Source organism: Suncus etruscus, chromosome 16 (genome assembly GCF_024139225.1).
Source record: "Suncus etruscus isolate mSunEtr1 chromosome 16, mSunEtr1.pri.cur, whole genome shotgun sequence".
Taxonomy (NCBI): Eukaryota; Metazoa; Chordata; class Mammalia; order Eulipotyphla; family Soricidae; genus Suncus; species Suncus etruscus.
The window spans coordinates 64967693-64986130 of record NC_064863.1 but is presented as its reverse complement, the minus strand read 5'-3'; the positions used below and the strand labels follow the sequence as shown (position 1 = coordinate 64986130).

General features: G+C 36.2%; 2 protein-coding genes across 2 annotated transcripts in view; one reads left to right on the top strand and one right to left on the bottom strand.

Annotated features, from left to right (window-relative positions):
- The window catches only part of ART3 (ADP-ribosyltransferase 3 (inactive)), a 108389-nt gene that overhangs the window by 73919 nt on the left and 16032 nt on the right, over positions 1-18438 (bottom strand). The window lies entirely within an intron of this gene.
- Positions 5198-14000, top strand: CXCL11 (C-X-C motif chemokine ligand 11). The gene is made up of 4 exons (XM_049789874.1): positions 5198-5255; positions 5953-6079; positions 6175-6247; positions 13986-14000. The coding sequence occupies exons 1-4, from the start codon at positions 5198-5200 to the stop codon at positions 13998-14000; spliced, it is 273 nt and encodes a 90-aa protein (XP_049645831.1).

Here is an 18438-nt window from a genome sequence, read left to right as displayed (position 1 = left end):
AGCGTTACTGGGTGTGGCCCCCCCCCCCCAAAAAAAAAAGAAAGAAAAAAAAATCTCTTATTTTTCTTTATCTCTGGAATAAGCATCAGTTGTTCTAGGGACCACATGGGATACCGATGCAAGAATCAAATCCAGGTCCCTCCCAGGTCGGCTGCGTGCAAGACAAAAGCCCAACCACTTTGCTATCTCTCTGGTCCCATAAATGTTCTTTTGTTTTGTTTTGTTTTGTTGGACCACACCCAGTGATGCTCAGGAGTTACTCCTGGCTATGTGCTCAGAAATCGCTCCTGGCTTGGAGGACCATATGGAATGCCGGGGATCGAACCAAGGTCCGTCCTGGATCAGCCATGTGCAAGGCAAGCACCCTACCACTGTGATATCACTCCGGCCCCTGGTCCCATAAATATTCTAATAGTTATTGCCACTGGTTATAAAATGACAACAGAGGACCAACATTACTAACAAAGAACAGATTTCAAGAAGTCTCACAATAAGCATTCTCCTATTACTGAATAAAAAATCAAGACCTCCTAACTCTTTTTCATCAGGATTTGCCTCTATTTATCTCTGATTCTTCCATACTTAGTCGCCTATTCAGTATTTGTTTGAGTTTCCTATTTACCAGAGAGGAGTAGATCTGGGATTTATGGTCAGATTCTGAGGTTACTGTATCATGCCTAGGCAAATCACAGCTGAAAATACCAACTTGCATTTCATGCTGCCATGCTTTGATTATTCTATCACTCAGTGTGATAAAGAAGAGTTACATGATCTTTGAGTTGTGTAATCCAGACATAATTAATCTTTTCTGGATTCTGTAATCCAGAACAAGTGACTTGAAAAAGTTTCACATTATCTCTGGAATCTTCATGTTCTTCTTTAGAAAGATGATATATAAACACTTCTTACAGAAATATTGGCAGTAATAGGGAGGTATTCTGTATATTACTTTGCATAATGTATGCACCCCAACAAAAATGGCAGTTATTATGATCTTTCATTACATATGCTGCTCCAAATTGATCTAGATGCAAGGTGAAAGATAGTCAGGAAACCAAAGCTGAGGAAAGAGTCACATTTCTCTGACATCTCTCACTACTCATTCATTCATGCTTTATAAACAGCTGGAGGCCAGAATGATGGTACAACAGTAGAGCGCTTGCATTGCAGGAGACCAACCCAGGTTCTATCTTAAGCTTCTCATATGGTCTACAGAACCTGCCAAGATTAATTCTTGAGTACAGAGCCAGGAATAACTCCTGAGCACCACTGAGTTTGGCCTCAAAATGAAATAACACAAAACCAAACTAAAACAAAAGGACAGACAGATCTATAGTTTAGCTGGCAGAGTAACTGCTTTTCACACAACTTTCCGGTACCACATATGGGTCCTTCAGCTCAGCTAGAAGTAATCCCTGAGCAGAGTCAGGAATAAACTAATGGGTGTGGCCCCCCAAACAAACAAAAAACAAAACAAAACACAAGAAAGCAAGACACAAAAAAAGCTAGCGTGGTATACTCCTAAGATGGCCTCCAGATATGAGGAAGGTCAGAAATGGAAAAATAAAAAATCTTTTTTTAAATTAATATCTTTATTTAAACACCTTGCTACAAATACAATTGTAGTTGGGTTTCAGTCATGTAAAAACAACCCCCTTCATCAGTGCAACATTCCCATCACCAATGTCCCAAATCTTCCTTCTCCCCACCCTACCCCGACCTGCACTCAAGACAGGCTTCCTACTTCCCTCATTCATTCACATTGTTATGATAGTTCTCATTGTAGTTATTTCCTAACTGTACTCATCACTCTTTTTGGTGACCTTTGTGCTGTGAGCTGGACCTTCCAGCCCTCCTCTCTTTTATCTCTGGGAATTATTGTAAAAATGTCTTTTATTTTTCTTAAAGTCCATAGATGAGGGAGACTATTCTGCATCTATCTCTCTCTCTCTGACTTATTTTACTCAGCATAATAGATTCTATGTACATCCATGTATAGGAAAATTTCAAAAGTAATCTTTTTAAGTTAAAAGACTTTCAACATAACATAAAAATATTAAAATGATATATTATCTATTAAATAGTTAAAAGTTGTTCTTGCTTAGAATAAAAAGTTTTGATTCTAAAATAAAGGTAATAAAAATATTTAACATCAATAATGTTTAAGGGCCCGGAGAGATAGCACAGCGGTGTTTGCCTTGCAAGCAGCCGATCCAGGACCAAAGGTGGTTGGTTCGAATCCCGGTGTCCCATATGGTCCCCCGTGCCTGCCAGGAGCTATTTCTGAGCAGACAGCCAGGAGAAACCCCTGAGCATCGCTGGGTGTGGCTCAAAAACAAAAACAAACAAAAAAATAATAATGTTTAAAAAAATCTAACACTAATTTTATTTATATATCGGTTATTATTTATAAGTAATTATTACCAGTATTTCCTTATTAGTAATAAAATAAGACATATAAAGTCTTTCTTGTTATTTTATTTTTACATTCCTGATTAATTTACAAAAACACTGTATTTCTTCTTAAGTTTTTAAAATTTAATTTTAGGCACCATGGTTTACAATACTGTTAATGACGGGGTTTTTATCATACAATGCTTCTAGTACCACACCTTACAACAGCAAGCCCCTCACTTTTTCTATTCTACCCCCCACTTCTCTAGTCTACCTCCACTACTCTATTTCCCACCCTAGAAACTCAGTTCTGAAGACGAGTTCTCAGGTTCTGTTGTTTTTGACCATTTGTTATTTTCTGACTATGTTTCTTTATTTTCCATATTTGAGAGAAATAATTCCCAATCTGTACCTCTCCTTCTGGCTCACTTCACTTAGCAATGATTTTTCAAATTAAAATATTCTGTTTCATACCCCTTAGTAAGTAATTTGTACTCAAGTACTCCTTATAAATGACTATTTTACTTATCTTAATTTTAAACATTATAAATAAATCCATGCAGCTTCTTACCTCACAGACATAGCTCCTCTATGAATATAGACACAGAACTTCTCTTTCCAAACAAAATTTTTCTGTTTATTACTCTGCAAAACTACTCCTGAAATGACTTGAATTTCCCTTCTCCAGCTTCTCTGAGTAGCAGAGGTAATAACCTCGTAATAAGCAAAGTTTCTGCACAATTTCTCTCTACTGAATCTAGCTTCCTACAATTAAGGAGTTGTAAAGTTGTAATCTCTACTGTTTCTATCCCCTAACAATAGGCATGCTGTTTCCCAATAAGGAAAATTAACATGAAAATCCACATTGAACGAACAGTTGTTGATTGCAGTCTTTTTCCAGGCAGCCAACTTAGGGCCATGCACAAAACTGCTTTTGTTATGAGAAAATAATTTCTCTGAAGTTTATGGTGATGTAGAAACTATTTTATACAACCCACTGGTCTTGCCTTAAATACCAGTAAAATAGCAGAAAACATTCTGTAAGAAGTATAGAGCACATGAAAAATAAGGTCCATTTATTCAGTGAGGTAACAGAACCTAATTGTCTCTTCTGGGTTCTAAATGCGTTTTTATACGTTTTTATGAATTTTACTTAAAATTCTCTTTTTCCTTCTAAATTACTGTGAAAAAAAAACTAAATGGCTTCTCTTTTAAATCATACTCTAATAAAATTAAATTGGTGAGTTTTACAAAATATAAAATTCCAAGGTAATTTGTTTTTATGTTTTATCAAAAGGACACACAATATCAAAATAGTGTATATTACCCATTTAAGAGAAAAGCAAAGAATGACATAAAAATTTAAAAAAAAAAGTGAACTTTAGACCAGGGAGATAGATCAAAGGGTTGGAATTCATGCTTTGCAAGCAACAGCCTTGGGTTTGAGCTTCAACTTTCAATATTCATAATCCCCCATGGTCCACCATGAGATATCCCTGAGCACTGAGCCTAGATTAGCCCCCACATGTCAAGGGGAGTGGCACCACGACAAAAAAATGAACTAAAACTGTGGCCTTCACCATGGAGACTGACACATATCAAAAAGAACAAGAATAACTAATGTTGGCACAGGTGCAGGTAAAAGGGGACTCTCATTCACTGCTGGTGGGAATGTTAACCGGTCCAGTCTTTTTGGAAAACAATATGAATATTCCTGAAAAAAACCAAGAAGTTGAACTAACATATGACCCAGCAATACCTAGGAATAAACTCTCAGAGCCCCAAAGCACAATGCAGAAAACCTCACTGCTCTCCTGTAGCATTATTTACAACAGCCAGAAATCTGGGAAAAAGCAGTGTTATCGAAGGATTGATAGAAAAGAGGATGTAAAATGTATCCATGTATATTCCCCTACTATATGCTTACATCTATATGTGCACACTGCTTTTTCATTTTCCTAAATCTATATGTATTTTGCATATTTATTTGCATATACACAGTCACACATCTAAACAAAATAAAATATCATTTAGTCATAAAAACTGAAATCTTGCTACTTGCAGACAGCATGAATGGATGTCACTGTCATTATTCTAAGTGAAACAGCTTTAAAAGATACATACTTCATTATCTGACTTGTTAACTGGAACCTTCAATAAAACCCTCAAACTCCAAACAACTCAACAGATATACACAGAATCCAGAGAAGGGATCTGGGGGTGGGAAGAGTGTAGTGAGCCGTACAAACTTTCAGATTATAAAATAGATAAATTAGAGATATGATTCATGTACAGCATTCTGAAAGGAAATAGATATACATTGAGAAGTATACATTTCTTTAAATGTGCAATTATAGTTGGTAAAGTACTAAACAAAGTTATTTGATGTCAATAATTTAGGCCTTAGTTTGATAAGAGAAGGGATTAAAAGCAAAAGGAAGATGACAAAAAATAATAGACCTTTAAAGAAAATCAACAATTAAAATCAACTAATTTCCAGGAAACACTACACGGGTGTGCCAATCTTGGCACAAGTCTATTTCAAGTCTATTCTACACCTAGATTTACTCTGATTCTATACTTTAAATACTGTAACAATAAAAAGGGTCAGTTATAGTTAGATGAAAGCAAAACAAAAACTACTGTAAACATGACTCAAGAGGGGAATTCCTACATCCATAAATGGATTGTTGGAATATTCATTGTACTATATATGCATGCTAAGACGTAATTTCTTTCATGACCCACATTTCTGCTCCTTCCAAGAAGAGCCTCAAAGCCAAATCAGCAGTAACAAACTAACATGAAGAAAGGCATAGCTATATTCTTAGCTATGGTAGTCTGTATAATTACTATTCAAGGTAAATGGCACATTTAACTTCTTAATCTCCTCTATGCTTTTTTTCTAATGCTTCAAATGTCTTTGCTTGTATTACTTATCTTAAAAAAAATTTTAAATGCATTACTCAGCAGTTATAACATTGGCAGAAAATGTTTAAGAAACTAGAGATAATTATTGCAACTAGATATATTAAACTATGTCATTTTTAATCCAGATACAAATATGACAAAGGTTTTTAACAATAATTAAATATCTTACACGAATTTAATATGATATCATTTTATTAGCTTCCCGGAAATTGCTGAGCATAAATGCAAGAGGCAAATAAGCTAGAATCTCCAATAAACATCTATGTTTTTGTTTTTTTGTTTTGGGTCAAACACAATGATGCTTGGGGATTACTCATGACTGCATTCAGGAATATCCAGTGGTGTTCGGGGACTATATGGGAGTCTTGGGATCAAACTAAGTCAGCCAAATGCAAAGACAATATTCTATAGACTGTACTATCATCCAGCCCCTGGTGTTTTATTATTTAATAGACTGTCTACAAATTTGAAATTTATTAACATCTAATTTCAATTTCATTCTCAAGAAAAGTAATATCAAGTTTTAGTGTATATCTCTACTGAAAACTTGGTTTACATTATTCACCAGAATTATGAACCACTATTGCAATCAGATGCTTTCATAAATGATGTAATCATCTGTTCTAGGTTTCCCTATGTTCAAAAGACGACGCTGTCATTGCATAGATACCAGAATAAAAGCAGTGAAAAAGGCAGATGTTGAGAAAATCTCTATAATAGATCCAACTATAGACTGTGACAAAACAGAAATAATGTAAGTAATATTCACTATAAATGACAGGCTTTCATGTCTGTTTTGCTTGTGGTTTTTTTTAATAAAATTTAAAACTGTTTAATCTTCTCTGACAGTATCACCCTGAAAGCATCTAAAAGACAAATATGCCTAAATCCCAGCTCAAAGCAGGGAAAAAGTATAATCAAGGTAGGTTACCTGATTTACTTTCAATTTCTCATCTGTTTAAAATCCAAGAAGAGCTTTTAAAAATGCTAATTTTTAAACATTTTTTGTTTATTTCCTTTCCACATTTTTATGATAAATAATTTTAAATTTAGCCACAATAAGATATACAGTTATGAAGTTGTTTATGATTTTCAGTCATAAAATGTTCCAAAACCCATCCCTTCACTAACACATTTGAGGTCATTTTATTTTTTTGCATGTAGCTGAGTTTTCCTAATATCACTTGCTAAAGAGCCTTTCCTTATTCCATTTCATATTTCTTGTTCCTTTATCAAAGATTAATTGATCTTTGTTATCCTGAGGGTATGGTTCAAGATATAAAAGTCTATTCTATTGAGCTGAAGGTCTGTCTTTGTTCCCTTGCCATGCTATTTTCATTACTACCATGTTATATTTTGAATTTGAAAAAGTAATGCTTCACATCTTCTTTTTCACCAGGAGTGCTTTAGCTATTTGTGAAAGTTTATTGTTTCACATGAATTCAGGAGTGTTTGATCTATTTCTTTGAAAAATATCATGGGTATCCTTATTATAGGAATTATATTAAATTTATAGAGTGCTTTGGGGGGGATATTGTCATTTTAATTATGTTAATCCTCCCAATCCATGGGCAGACAGACATGTTTCCATTTTCTTGTGTCTTTTTAGTTCTTGAAGCAGTGTTGTATAGGTTTTTGGTTTTTTTTTTTTGTATGTGTAGGCCTTCTACTCTTAAATTTATTCCAGTGTACTTGATTTCTGAAGCACAATTGTGAATGGGATATTTTTAAATATCATTTTCTTTTTTTTTCCTGTGTATTTAGGAAAGCCATGGATTTTTTTGCATATTTTGTTTCCTCACACTTATTTTTTAAAAATATGAAAAGTGTTTTTCTCTAAGACAGAGTTAAAGTTATAACTAACTTCCCTTTCTTGCTATATGTCTTGTAAACTCAATCACTGGGAAATAAAAACAGCTCAAATGTATATTAATATCATTTCCTCATTACAGGAAATTGAAAGAATGAAAAATATCAAAATACATGAATAAAGATTTGAAAATCAAGAACAAGTTTGTGACTACCAAGATAAGAAATTTCTCCTGCTTGCGATTTGTTTATACATATCTAGGTTGCAAACTTTCTAAATCTGTTGCTCATATTTTGTTATGAATTATAAAAACATTAAAATTGTTTTTAAGTTATTTCTCATTATAATTATGCGTGAACTATATTCTATAATACAGTCTATGCTTGCAATGAAGAAAGTTTACTGGTGTCAATACCTTAGAAATCAAAAGCATCTTTGTATATAATAAAATATTTTCCAAATAGTTTTTCATGCAAATTAACATTTCTTTTCCCAAAATAATGTAAATATCAAAGGAAAAGTTCTTTTTGGGGGGGTTGAGTCACACCCGGCAGCGCTCAGGAGTTACCATGGCTCTACACTCAGAAATCGTTCCTGACAGGCTCGGGGGACCACAGTCCTGAATGCAAGGCAAACACCCTACCTCCATGATATATCTCCAGCCAGAAAAGTTCTTATGTATCATTTTTTTATTAAAAAAATAGACTATCAGAGAGAGAGAGACACACACACACACACAGAATAGTCTCGCTCACCTATGGGTTTAAAAAAAATAAAAGACATTTTTACAATAATTCCCAGAGACAAAAGAGAGGAGGACTGGAAGGTCCAGCTCACAACATGAAGCTCAACAAAAAGAGTGATGAGTGTAGTTAGATAAATAACTACATTGAGAACTAACATAAAAATGTGAATGAATGAGGGAATTAGAAAGCCTGTCTCAAGTGCAGGTGGGGTGGGATGGGGAGGAGGGAGATTTGGGACATTGGAGATGGGAATGTTGCACTGGTGAAGGGGGGTGTTCTTTACATGACTGAAACCCAACTACAATCGTATTTGTAATCAAGGTGTTTAAATAAATATATTAATTAAAAATAAACAGCAATCAGGCACTAACAATATAATTAAGGGAAACTGAACAGAATATAAATATTTTATAACAAGTAACTGTAGTCTTCATTTGAATTTTTTTTCTTTTTTTTCTTTTTTGATTTTTGGGTCACACCCGGCAGCACTCAGGGGTTACTCCTGGCTCTATGCTCAGAAATCGCTCCTAGCAGGCTCAGGGGACCATATGGGATGCTGGGATTCGAACCACCGACCTGCGTGAAAGGCAAACGCCTTAGCTTCATGCTATCTCTCTGGCCCCTAATTTGAAATTTTTAACTATTTATTTTTCCATTGACATCTTTTGAAGAAATTTATGTATGTATGCTTGCTGTTTATTTTTTTGTTTCATTTACTCATATATTATAGCTGTATTATGGCTATATTTTGAATATAAAATGTTTTGTCTACCCAAGAAAAATATTTAAAAAATGTTAAAAGTGCATCTCTGGAAATAACCTTTGCTTTCTGTAGTATTTTTTCTTAGAAAACATAATACAACACACTTTTAAGTTATGACTAAACAACAAAATTTAATGATATCTAAAATAGTTTAGCTTTGGAGTCAAAATCTTTTTTCTCTAATAAAAGACCACAATCATTCTTAAAATTTAAAGTCTAACTTAGTTTTAAGAAATTTGAATTTTTTTGTGTGTGTGGTTTTTGGGTCACACCCGGCAGTGCTCAGGGGTTACTCCTGGCTTCATGCTCAGAAATTGCTCCTGGCAGGCACTGGGAACCATATGGGACGCCGGGATTCGAACCGATGACCTTCTGCATAAAAGGCAAACGCCTTACCTCCTTGCTATCTCTCCGGCCCCAAATTTGAATTATTTTTAATACTTATTTTATACTTATCTGCCATTTAAAGCAGCTTACAGCTACCTGTTACCTCACAATAATTGTTTAGTATATGTTTTAATGTGTAGTTATGAAAGAACACTACCTTAATATGTGTTTTAAGGTATCACTCTCCTTCCTTTAAGAGCAAACTCCAAAATATGTCAGTCTTAATGAGAGACAAAAAGGAACAAGTCAAAGGAAGAAGGTTTTTTTTTCTGAAAGTCAGAAAAAAGTAAGAAAATGTGGTGGAGATACACTGCAACTCAGCTTTAGGGAAAGATGAATAGTGTCTTTTTTGTGCGTGTGTGGTTTTGGGGTCACACCCGACAGCACTCAGGGGTTACTCCTGGCTCTATGCTCAGAAATCGCTCCTAGCAGGCTCGGGGGACCATACGGGATGCCAGGATTTGAACCACCGACCTTCTGCATGAAAGGCAAACGTCTTACCTCCCTGCTATCTCTCTGGTCCCGAATAGTGCCCTTTTTTTACAACTTGGATAGACCTGGGTAATAATGTTAGGCAAAATAAGTTTGAGGGAGAAGAACAAATGCTGGTTGTTCTCTATCATACGTGGTATTTAAGAAAAAATAAAGAGAAAATGTCCAATAAAAATAAATCCTTAAACTCTGGCAACAGAACTAATGTTACTAAGAGGATTGAGCAGAGTAAAAGTGACATAGAACAGTGGAGAGTCTTTGGTACTCTGGTGAGGGTGGTGCTTTAGACGGACTATACATCTAAAGCATAATAAGTAAGTATTTTGTAAACCATGTTACCTCGATGATAATAAAATTAACCGGCCCAGAGAGATAGCTCAGCGGCCTTTGCCTTGCAAGCAGCCAATCCAGGACCTAAGGTGGTTGGTTCGAATCCCAGTGTCCCCTATGGTCCCCCGTGCCTGCCAGGAGCTATTTCTGAGCAGATAGCCAGGAGTAACCCCTGAGCACAAGCCGGGTGTGACCCCCTCCCAAAAAAAAAGAACTTAAAATTAACCTACTAATAAAAATAGGCAAATATTTTAATTTTAGAAAAGCCTAAGCACACAAATGCAGTTACCATATTTGAACCAAGCAGATCCATAGATTCATTCTTTTCTCTAATGAGATGTAAACTGAACTCTAAAAGATTGTGGCTACTCTGATCCATACACCACAAATATGAGCATCTCAGGAAAGGATGAGTCAAGCCCCTAACATACTTGCTGCCTCTGTCACCCAGAATCACAGTTTCCCTGGTGACCTGCCTTATCACTGACCTTCTATGATTCCCTGAAGAGATTCTGGTCTGAACACATTTCAGGTTTGCCAGTTGTTGGACTTATATATCACCAGAGCCTTTTTGGAGTGAATGCAGGCATGCTCCCCTGTATCTTCTTTCTTCTTGGAAAACCTGACAAGCTCTGAGCACTGCCAGGTGTGGTCCAAAGCAAACAGAACAAAAAAGTTGATTGGAACTGGTAAAGACTGGAAAAAGGAATATGCTATCAACAAACAAACAAAGAGTGATATTCTGATGGAAGAATAGCACAGGGGCAAAGAAGCATACCATCTCTTGCCTTGCAGGTACAGTCAGTCGCTAGCTCAAGTATTCCCACATAAACCAAACACAATCCCAGCAGCTATACTACTTGAGCCTGGTGGTTGTGTTGTTTGTCCTGAAGCCACAATGATTTTCAGTCACACTAAAGTAAGGAGTGTAAAAACCACAAAAAGGGATACAATCCCTAGCAAACCTCATGACTGAAAACAAGCTATGCAAGCTCCATGACCAATAAGTGTGAACAAGAAGGTGAGCATGCGAGTGAGCAAGACTAAGTGAGTGCCATATAATAATGTGTATGCCTCAGTTAAGAGTGCAACAATACAGCACTTAAGGTGCTGCTTTGCACACGGCTGACCCAGATTTGATCCCCAGTATCCCATATGGTACCCGAACACCGCCAGAAATGACCCCTAGCACAGAGCCCGGAGAATCCCTGAGCATCGACAGTGTGCTCCTCTGCACCCAAAAAAAGAGTGCAATCCTCAGTGAGCAGGTGCACCAGCATATCTAAAAGAGTACAAACTTCAATGACCATCTTGGTCAAGTGTTTGAGAGCCACAACTTGAGATTTGACCCCTGGATGAGAACAACAACTAAAAAAGTGCACGCAGGTGTATGTACATCTCCTAGCCATCTCAGCAACAATAATAATAATATCAAAAGGAAGGAGAAGTGTGAAGAAATTTAAAAGTAATTTATTATAAAAATGTTATTAGTGTTTGGGAAATACTTGTCTGAAGAATAAGGACAGAACGGTTAAACAGAATTAACATATGATTCACAACTCTACACGTATAAAGTTATATATCCCCAAGAAACAAAAAAAAATTGTTCAAACACTTGGACATAACTGTTCTTATAGTACTCTCTATTGCTCAAAACCCCAAATACCCTTTATCAAATTAGTAAGAAAATGTTATGTATACAACAGAATAGGATCCACACACAAAATAAACTTAAGCACTGACACAAGTACTTTGCTCTTGTTTAAACTATCTTACTCTCCTGATAAACTCTATCACATCAGTGCTCAGGCCCAACCAGATTCCTCTTCCTTCATTTTTCCCATTTATATTCATCATCTGTCCAAATGATATTATCTAAATATATTATAAAATGGCTTAAATTTATCCCTTTCTCTCTTGTGTTAAAGATTTAGTTTAGACCCTAATTAGCTCTTCTCCAGATGACAGTAGTCTCCTCAATCTTGTCTCAGAATTCCACCTCCAAAAAAGCTTCTAAGGAATCTTTGACAGAAACTCTCTGCTTAAGCCCCACTTCAGCATTTTTCCTCTTAATCCTTAACTAATCCTCTGCATCTGGATATTTGTGTTTGTCTTAACAGAATAAAATTGTAGCAAGAACACTGTAAATCAGTTGAACAGAATCCCCCATCTTATCAATGTCTTATCAAATATCTTTTTTTTATTTTGCTTTTTTGGGCCAGACCCAGTAATGCTCAGGGGTTGCTCCTGGCTATGTGCTCAGAAATTGCTCCTGGCAGGCTCGGGAACCATATGGGACACCAGAGATGAAACCGGGGTCCGTTCTGTGTTGGCTGCGTGCAAGGCAAATGCCCTTCCACTGTGCTGTACTATCGCTTTGGTCCCATCTTATCAATATCTTATCAAATTCCTCACCTCCCACTAGTCACACTGTTTATGACAATTATAGCATGTTGTGAACAAGCATTCTATTAAATTTTTAGCAGAAATTATCCAATAATTTTCCAACTATACCCTCCTTTCTACACTCCTTGGCTATCATTACTTTTCCATCCTGAATTTGGTACTGAGCCTTATTTTATTTGTCCAACTGCAACAATTTATGAAAAAAATATTTATAATTTTACTAGGATTTTGAGTCCACACTGGCTGTGCTCAGGGCTTACTCCTGGCTATGCACTCAAGGACCACTCCTGGAGATCTCGAGATACAAAGAACCAATCCCAAGTTTGATCTGTCAAACTAGCCCCCAAATGTTTATGATTTTATTGTCTAGTTCTAGTTTTCTTTAATTCCCTAATAAAATAAAGTATGGTACTTATTTCCATTTAAAACATATTAATACATTTTGGGGGCTTTAAAAACTCCACACTATTTAAATACTCATTGGGCTAACATCTTTGTTTTTTTTGGGGGGTCACACCTGGCAGCGCTCAGGGGTTACTCCTGGTTCTATGCTCAGAAATCACCCCTGGCAGGCACAGGGGACCATATGGGATACTGGGATTCAAACCACTGTCCTGCATGGAAGGCAAACACCTTTCCTCCATACTATCTCACTGACCCCTGGGCTAACATCTTAAACTCCTAGTCAAGTAATATTTCTTTCAATGATGTTTTCTTTCTAAAATGCTCCTATATCCACTGATTCAATACTGACTCTCTCAAAAATTTGATGAAGAGTTACCAGTTATCATCCTTTCCTGGAGCAACCCATTCTTATGCACCTCAGAGCAGTTAACTTTCCTCTTTACTTCCACTAGAGCACTTCATACTTACTTGCTTACAATGTCCTTTTCATTTAAGAACAATAATTAGATTTCTTTCATAGTCTTCTATCTTCCAAAGTTACCCATCAACCAATGATTATCTTCAACTACTTGCTCTAGCACAACACAAATCTTTCCATATTTGTACACCTCAAACACTATGGTATGGTACTAGTGCTTAATATTTGCTAGTACAATAGAACTTTTGATGCTGACAACACCAAAACCCAATGGGTTTTCACTAGATCACACATGAAGTGATCTTCTATTTTGAGTGTATTCTTCACATTTGTATAGCAGATAATATTGTACTGATTAATGCTCTTAGTACACTCATAGGTTGTTATTTTTTGTTTGTTTGTTTGGTTTCTGGGTCACACCCGGCAGCGCTCAGGTGTTACTCCTGGCTCTACACTCAGAAATCGCTCCTGGCGGGCTCGAGGGACCTTATAGGATGCCGGGATTCGAACCACCGTCTTTCCACATGAAAGGCAAACGCCTTACCTCCATGCTATCTCTCCAGCCCTACTCATAGGCCCCTGACATATACAAATAGTCTTCTAATTTATATAAATCTTGTGTCATCTTTCTCTTTAATTTCCTTTGTCATTACTGTTCTGATTTTTTATTTTGCATTAAAGACTGCTAAATGCTATCTATTTGTCTTGAGTGTGAAATGAATATGTAGCAACTATAACAGGGTTGAATGAGCAACGAACTATAGAATAAGTTTCAAGTCACTCCCCACTCCTATCCACAATGGTTCCTGAAACACTTCAAAGAAGTACATAAAGTAAAACCATTTTCATTCCTCCCAAGATGATGATTATAAGAGTTTACCTTCAATTTTATCCTCTTTTCAGGCTGGCCATGAGTAATAAGTAACATGATTAATTCTATATTATGTTGCCATATTAAAACACAACAAGATAAAAGAATATTTGCCTGGGACTGAAGCAACAGTACAGCAAATAAGATGCTAGCCTTGCATGTGGCTGGCGTAAGTTCGATCCCAGCAAATCATATGGTTCTCCAAGCAGGAGTGATTCCTGAGCACGGGATCCCTAAACAAACAAACAACAGCATAAAGATAGTGACCTCCTGAACTGAGATTACAGGAACTCATAGTCAAACCTGTGGAAAGAAAGATTTCGTTTTCTCTCCCATATTATCCTGAAAGTTCAATACAGAACTCTGAGAGTTGAGAGGGTTCCAAGACACTAAACTCCATTTCACTTTTTAGGATATTTCCTCTAAATACCTAAGTTTCTCGGAAAACATTTGCTTTTCTTAGTCTGTAACAAATCTCTTGGAACAGATTGTATTTTTTGGCTCAATGCCATAATTACAGACTTAAAAAGAAACCAACAAATAAAACTGAAAATGGGATATTTCCTTAATTCATTTCCTTTAAAAATGAAACTCGATCAAAATAAAAATTTAAAAAAAATAAAACTCAGAGTGAATACTTAAGTGAATATGTCAAGACTTGCAAAAACTGAAGAAATATAAATGTCAAAGAGTTATAATTTAACTTTTAAAATGTGATTCACAAAAAATAATAAAATAAAATAAAATGTGATTCACGTAAGAGGACTGTGATTGAAACAAGTTGGTTTAATTTGTCTCTAAAAATCTGATTATTTTTTTCTAAATTATTCTCCATATTGATCACATTTACATTTCTCTCCTGAGCAGTTTTTCATTTAAAATAAAATAGGGATCCTTTCTGAGTCTATGCTAAAAGACAACTTTCTGGTTACTAAGTCAACAACTTTCTGGTTATTAAGTCAACTTCCCAGGTATTCTTTTTTTTTTTTTTTTTTTTTTTTTTTTTTTGGTTTTTGGGCCACACCCGTTTGACGCTCAGGGGTTACTCCTGGCTATGTGCTCAGAAATCGCCCCTGGCTTGGGTGGACCATATGGGACGCCGGGGGATCGAACCGAGGTCCTTCCTTGGCTAGCGCTTGCAAGGCAGACACCTTACCTCCAGCGCCACCTACCCGGCCCCTACTTCCCAGGTATTCTTATATTGAAAATGTTCTTTAGGGGCTGGGCGGTGGCGCAAGAGGTAAGGTGCCTGCCTTGCCTGCGCTAGCCTTGGACGGACCACAGTTCGATCCCCCGGCGTCCCATATGGTCCCCCAAGCCAGGAGCAACTTCTGAGCTCATAGCCAGGAGTAACCCCTGAGCGTTACCGGGTGTGGCCCAAAAACCAAAAAAAAAAAAAAAAAGAAAATGTTCTTTAACTTGATAGGGATTGGGTTTATATAAGTATGTATATATATATATATATATATATATATATATATATGTGTGTGTGTGTGTGTAATATATATTTTATTATATATAATATATATTTGGGAATTTCATTTGATGAATTTTCTAAACTTTTCAGTATATGTAAACTTTACCTAAAAAGAAAAAAAAAAAACATATAGAAAGTACTTCTGTAGTAATGGAATAAGGCTCTTTGAAAATCCACTCTTCTATATGAGAGCAAAAAGATTGCTCTACAGCAAAATTCACAATAGCAAGATCCGGAAACAATTCAAGTGCTCAAGAAAGAATAAGTGGATAAAGAACAAGCAGCATATATATGAAATTAGGCAATTAACTGCTATATGAACAGAACAAGAGGATATCATACTGAATCAAGCCAGTTAGGAGGAGAGGGAGAGATAGAGAATCTTTCTCATATTTGGAATATAAAGAAAGTAGCTATATAGTAAGGAAGTAACAAATGACCAATTATAAGATGCCCTGAAAGTAGCCTACACAACTATATCAGACCATGAAAATGATAGAACCTTGAGATGTTTATGGAGGAATACTAATGGCAAATGAAATGTTAGGACACTCTGTGCTGGAAACTCCATTGTTTGTGCTATTGTAAATTATACTGCCTAAATAAAAACTGGAAGGAAAAACCTCATAAGTCTTGGGAAATAAAAAATAAAAAAGAACACTGGAAATTTTTCTTCAAAAGTAACTTTTTCAGAACACTAAAAGTTAGTCAAAGCAATCCAGAGAACAAGAAACTATGAAGTCCAGCAAGAATAGCAAACTATTTGATAGGTACTTTTGTCTCTCACTTAACCCTCCCCATCCAGGTTGGGATTTGAGCTGGTGAATTAAAAGAGGTTTCAGTTTGGTGGGCGGAGGGACCATGAGGCAATAAACCACCTGACTCCTTGTTTTTCTCCCTTAAAAAAAAAAAAAAAGAATAGCAAGCTATGTGTTATTCTTTCTCCCTTATAGTAGTAGACCTAGAAAAATAAGTCTCACAATTACATAACTCAAAAAAAAAAAAATCTACTTCAGGCCCGGAGAGATAGCACAGCGGCGTTTGCCTTGCAAGCAGCAGATCCAAAGGTGGTTGGTTCGAATCCCGGTGTCCCATGTGGTCCCCCTGTGCCTGCCAGGAGCTATTTCTGAGCAGACAGCCAGGAGTAACCCCTGAGCACCGCCGGGTGTGGCCCAAAAACAAACAAACAAACAAAAAATCTACTTCGAAGTCAATAAAGGGGGAATAATGAGTTTTAAACCCACCAAAAGTCCTCTTTACAGAAAATTGTTACTTCTGGAAACTTCCTTTAAAGTTCTTAAGACTTGGGGCTGGAGAGATAGCCTGGAAGTAAGACATTTGCCTTTCATGCAGAAGGACAGTGGTTCGAATCCTGGTATCCCATATGGTCCCCCGAGCCTGCCAGGAGTGATTTCTGAGCATAGAGCCAGGAGTAACCCCTGAGCGCTACCAGGTGTGACCCCCCCCAAAAAAAAAGTTCTTAAGAGTTGTCCTTATTTGACCTGGTTCTGAGTTCACTTGGTATAAAAGCCTTAACCCTAAAACTTCCACTAAAAATAATCAGTGGCAATTACTTGTTTACAATTAAGTACTAGCAGAGATGATCATACCAGTTGGCTCTAATAAAAGACTAATGAAACAAATTAAAGAAAAAACTGGCAATTGGATTTGGACTAGGGAAAGAGCACAAAATGACTGGATGTCAATTGCATGTGGGAGACTGTTCAATCATGACACATAGGATCTGCACTGCCAGGAATATCTCTACACCTAAGTACTGATCAAAGATTAACTTCCATACATTGCATTGTCAAAAAAATGTTATTATGCTAATCTGTATTATTTAAACTACTATTTAAACACAGGAACTCACTAATAATCCTAAATATATATAAATACTTTTAAAAATCAGCAAAAATTCAAGTTCTTTGTCCTAATAATGAGAATGTATGAGGGAAATGGAGAGCCTGTTTAGAGTACAGGCAGGGGTCTGGTGGGGAGGAGGGAGACTTGGGACATTGGTGATGGGAATGTTGCACTGGTGATGGGTGGTGTTCTTTACATGACTGAAACCCAAACACAATCATGTATGTAATCAAGGTGTTGAAAGAAAGAAAGAAAGAAAGAAAGAAAGAAAGAAAGAAAGGAAGGAAGGAAGGAAGGAAGGAAGGAAGGAAGGAAGGAAGGAAGGAAGGAAGGAAGGAAGGAAGGAAGGAAGGAAGGAAGGAAGGAAGGAAGGAAGGAAGGAAGGAAGGAAGGAAGGAAGGAAGGAAGGAAGGAAGGAAGGAAGGAAGGAAGGAAAAAAGGAAGGAAGGAAAAAAGGAAGGAAGGAAGGAAGGAAGAAAGGAAGAAAGGAAGAAAGAAAGAAAAAAAGAAAGAAAGGAAGAAAGAAAGAAAGAAAGAAAGAAAGAAAGAAAGAAAGAAAGAAAGAAAGAAAGAAAGAAAGAAAGAAAGAAAGAAAGAAAGAAAGAAAGAAAGAAAGAAAGAAAGAAAGAAAGAAAGAAAGAAAGAAAGAAAGAAAGAAATTCAAGTTCTAGAAATATCAAGGATAGGCAAATCTATAAAACAAAGTTATCTCAGTTTGGTCGAGGTGGGGGTCTGAAGGATTATGGCCAAACATGTGGAGTTTCTTTTTTGGAGCCATTAAACATTTATGTAATGACGACTATACATGACTATACTCCAAATATACTATGACTTACTAACTAAATGCTTTAAATAAATCTGTTTTTTAAAAAGGCATTTAAGTGATATACAAAAAATATCAATTTATTACAAGAAAGTGGCAGAAACTGAATTAAAAAGTAAAAGCAAATAAAAAATAAATAGCATATGATAAACGCAAATCTTACCAAATTACTAATTACATCAAATTGTAAGTAAAATGCCAGATATTGAAAGAATAAATTTTAAAAAATTTTTTATTTCATTTTATTTTTGTTTTGGGGTCACATCCAGCACTCAGGGTTTACTCCTGGCTCTACACTCAGAATTCGCTCCTGGCAGGC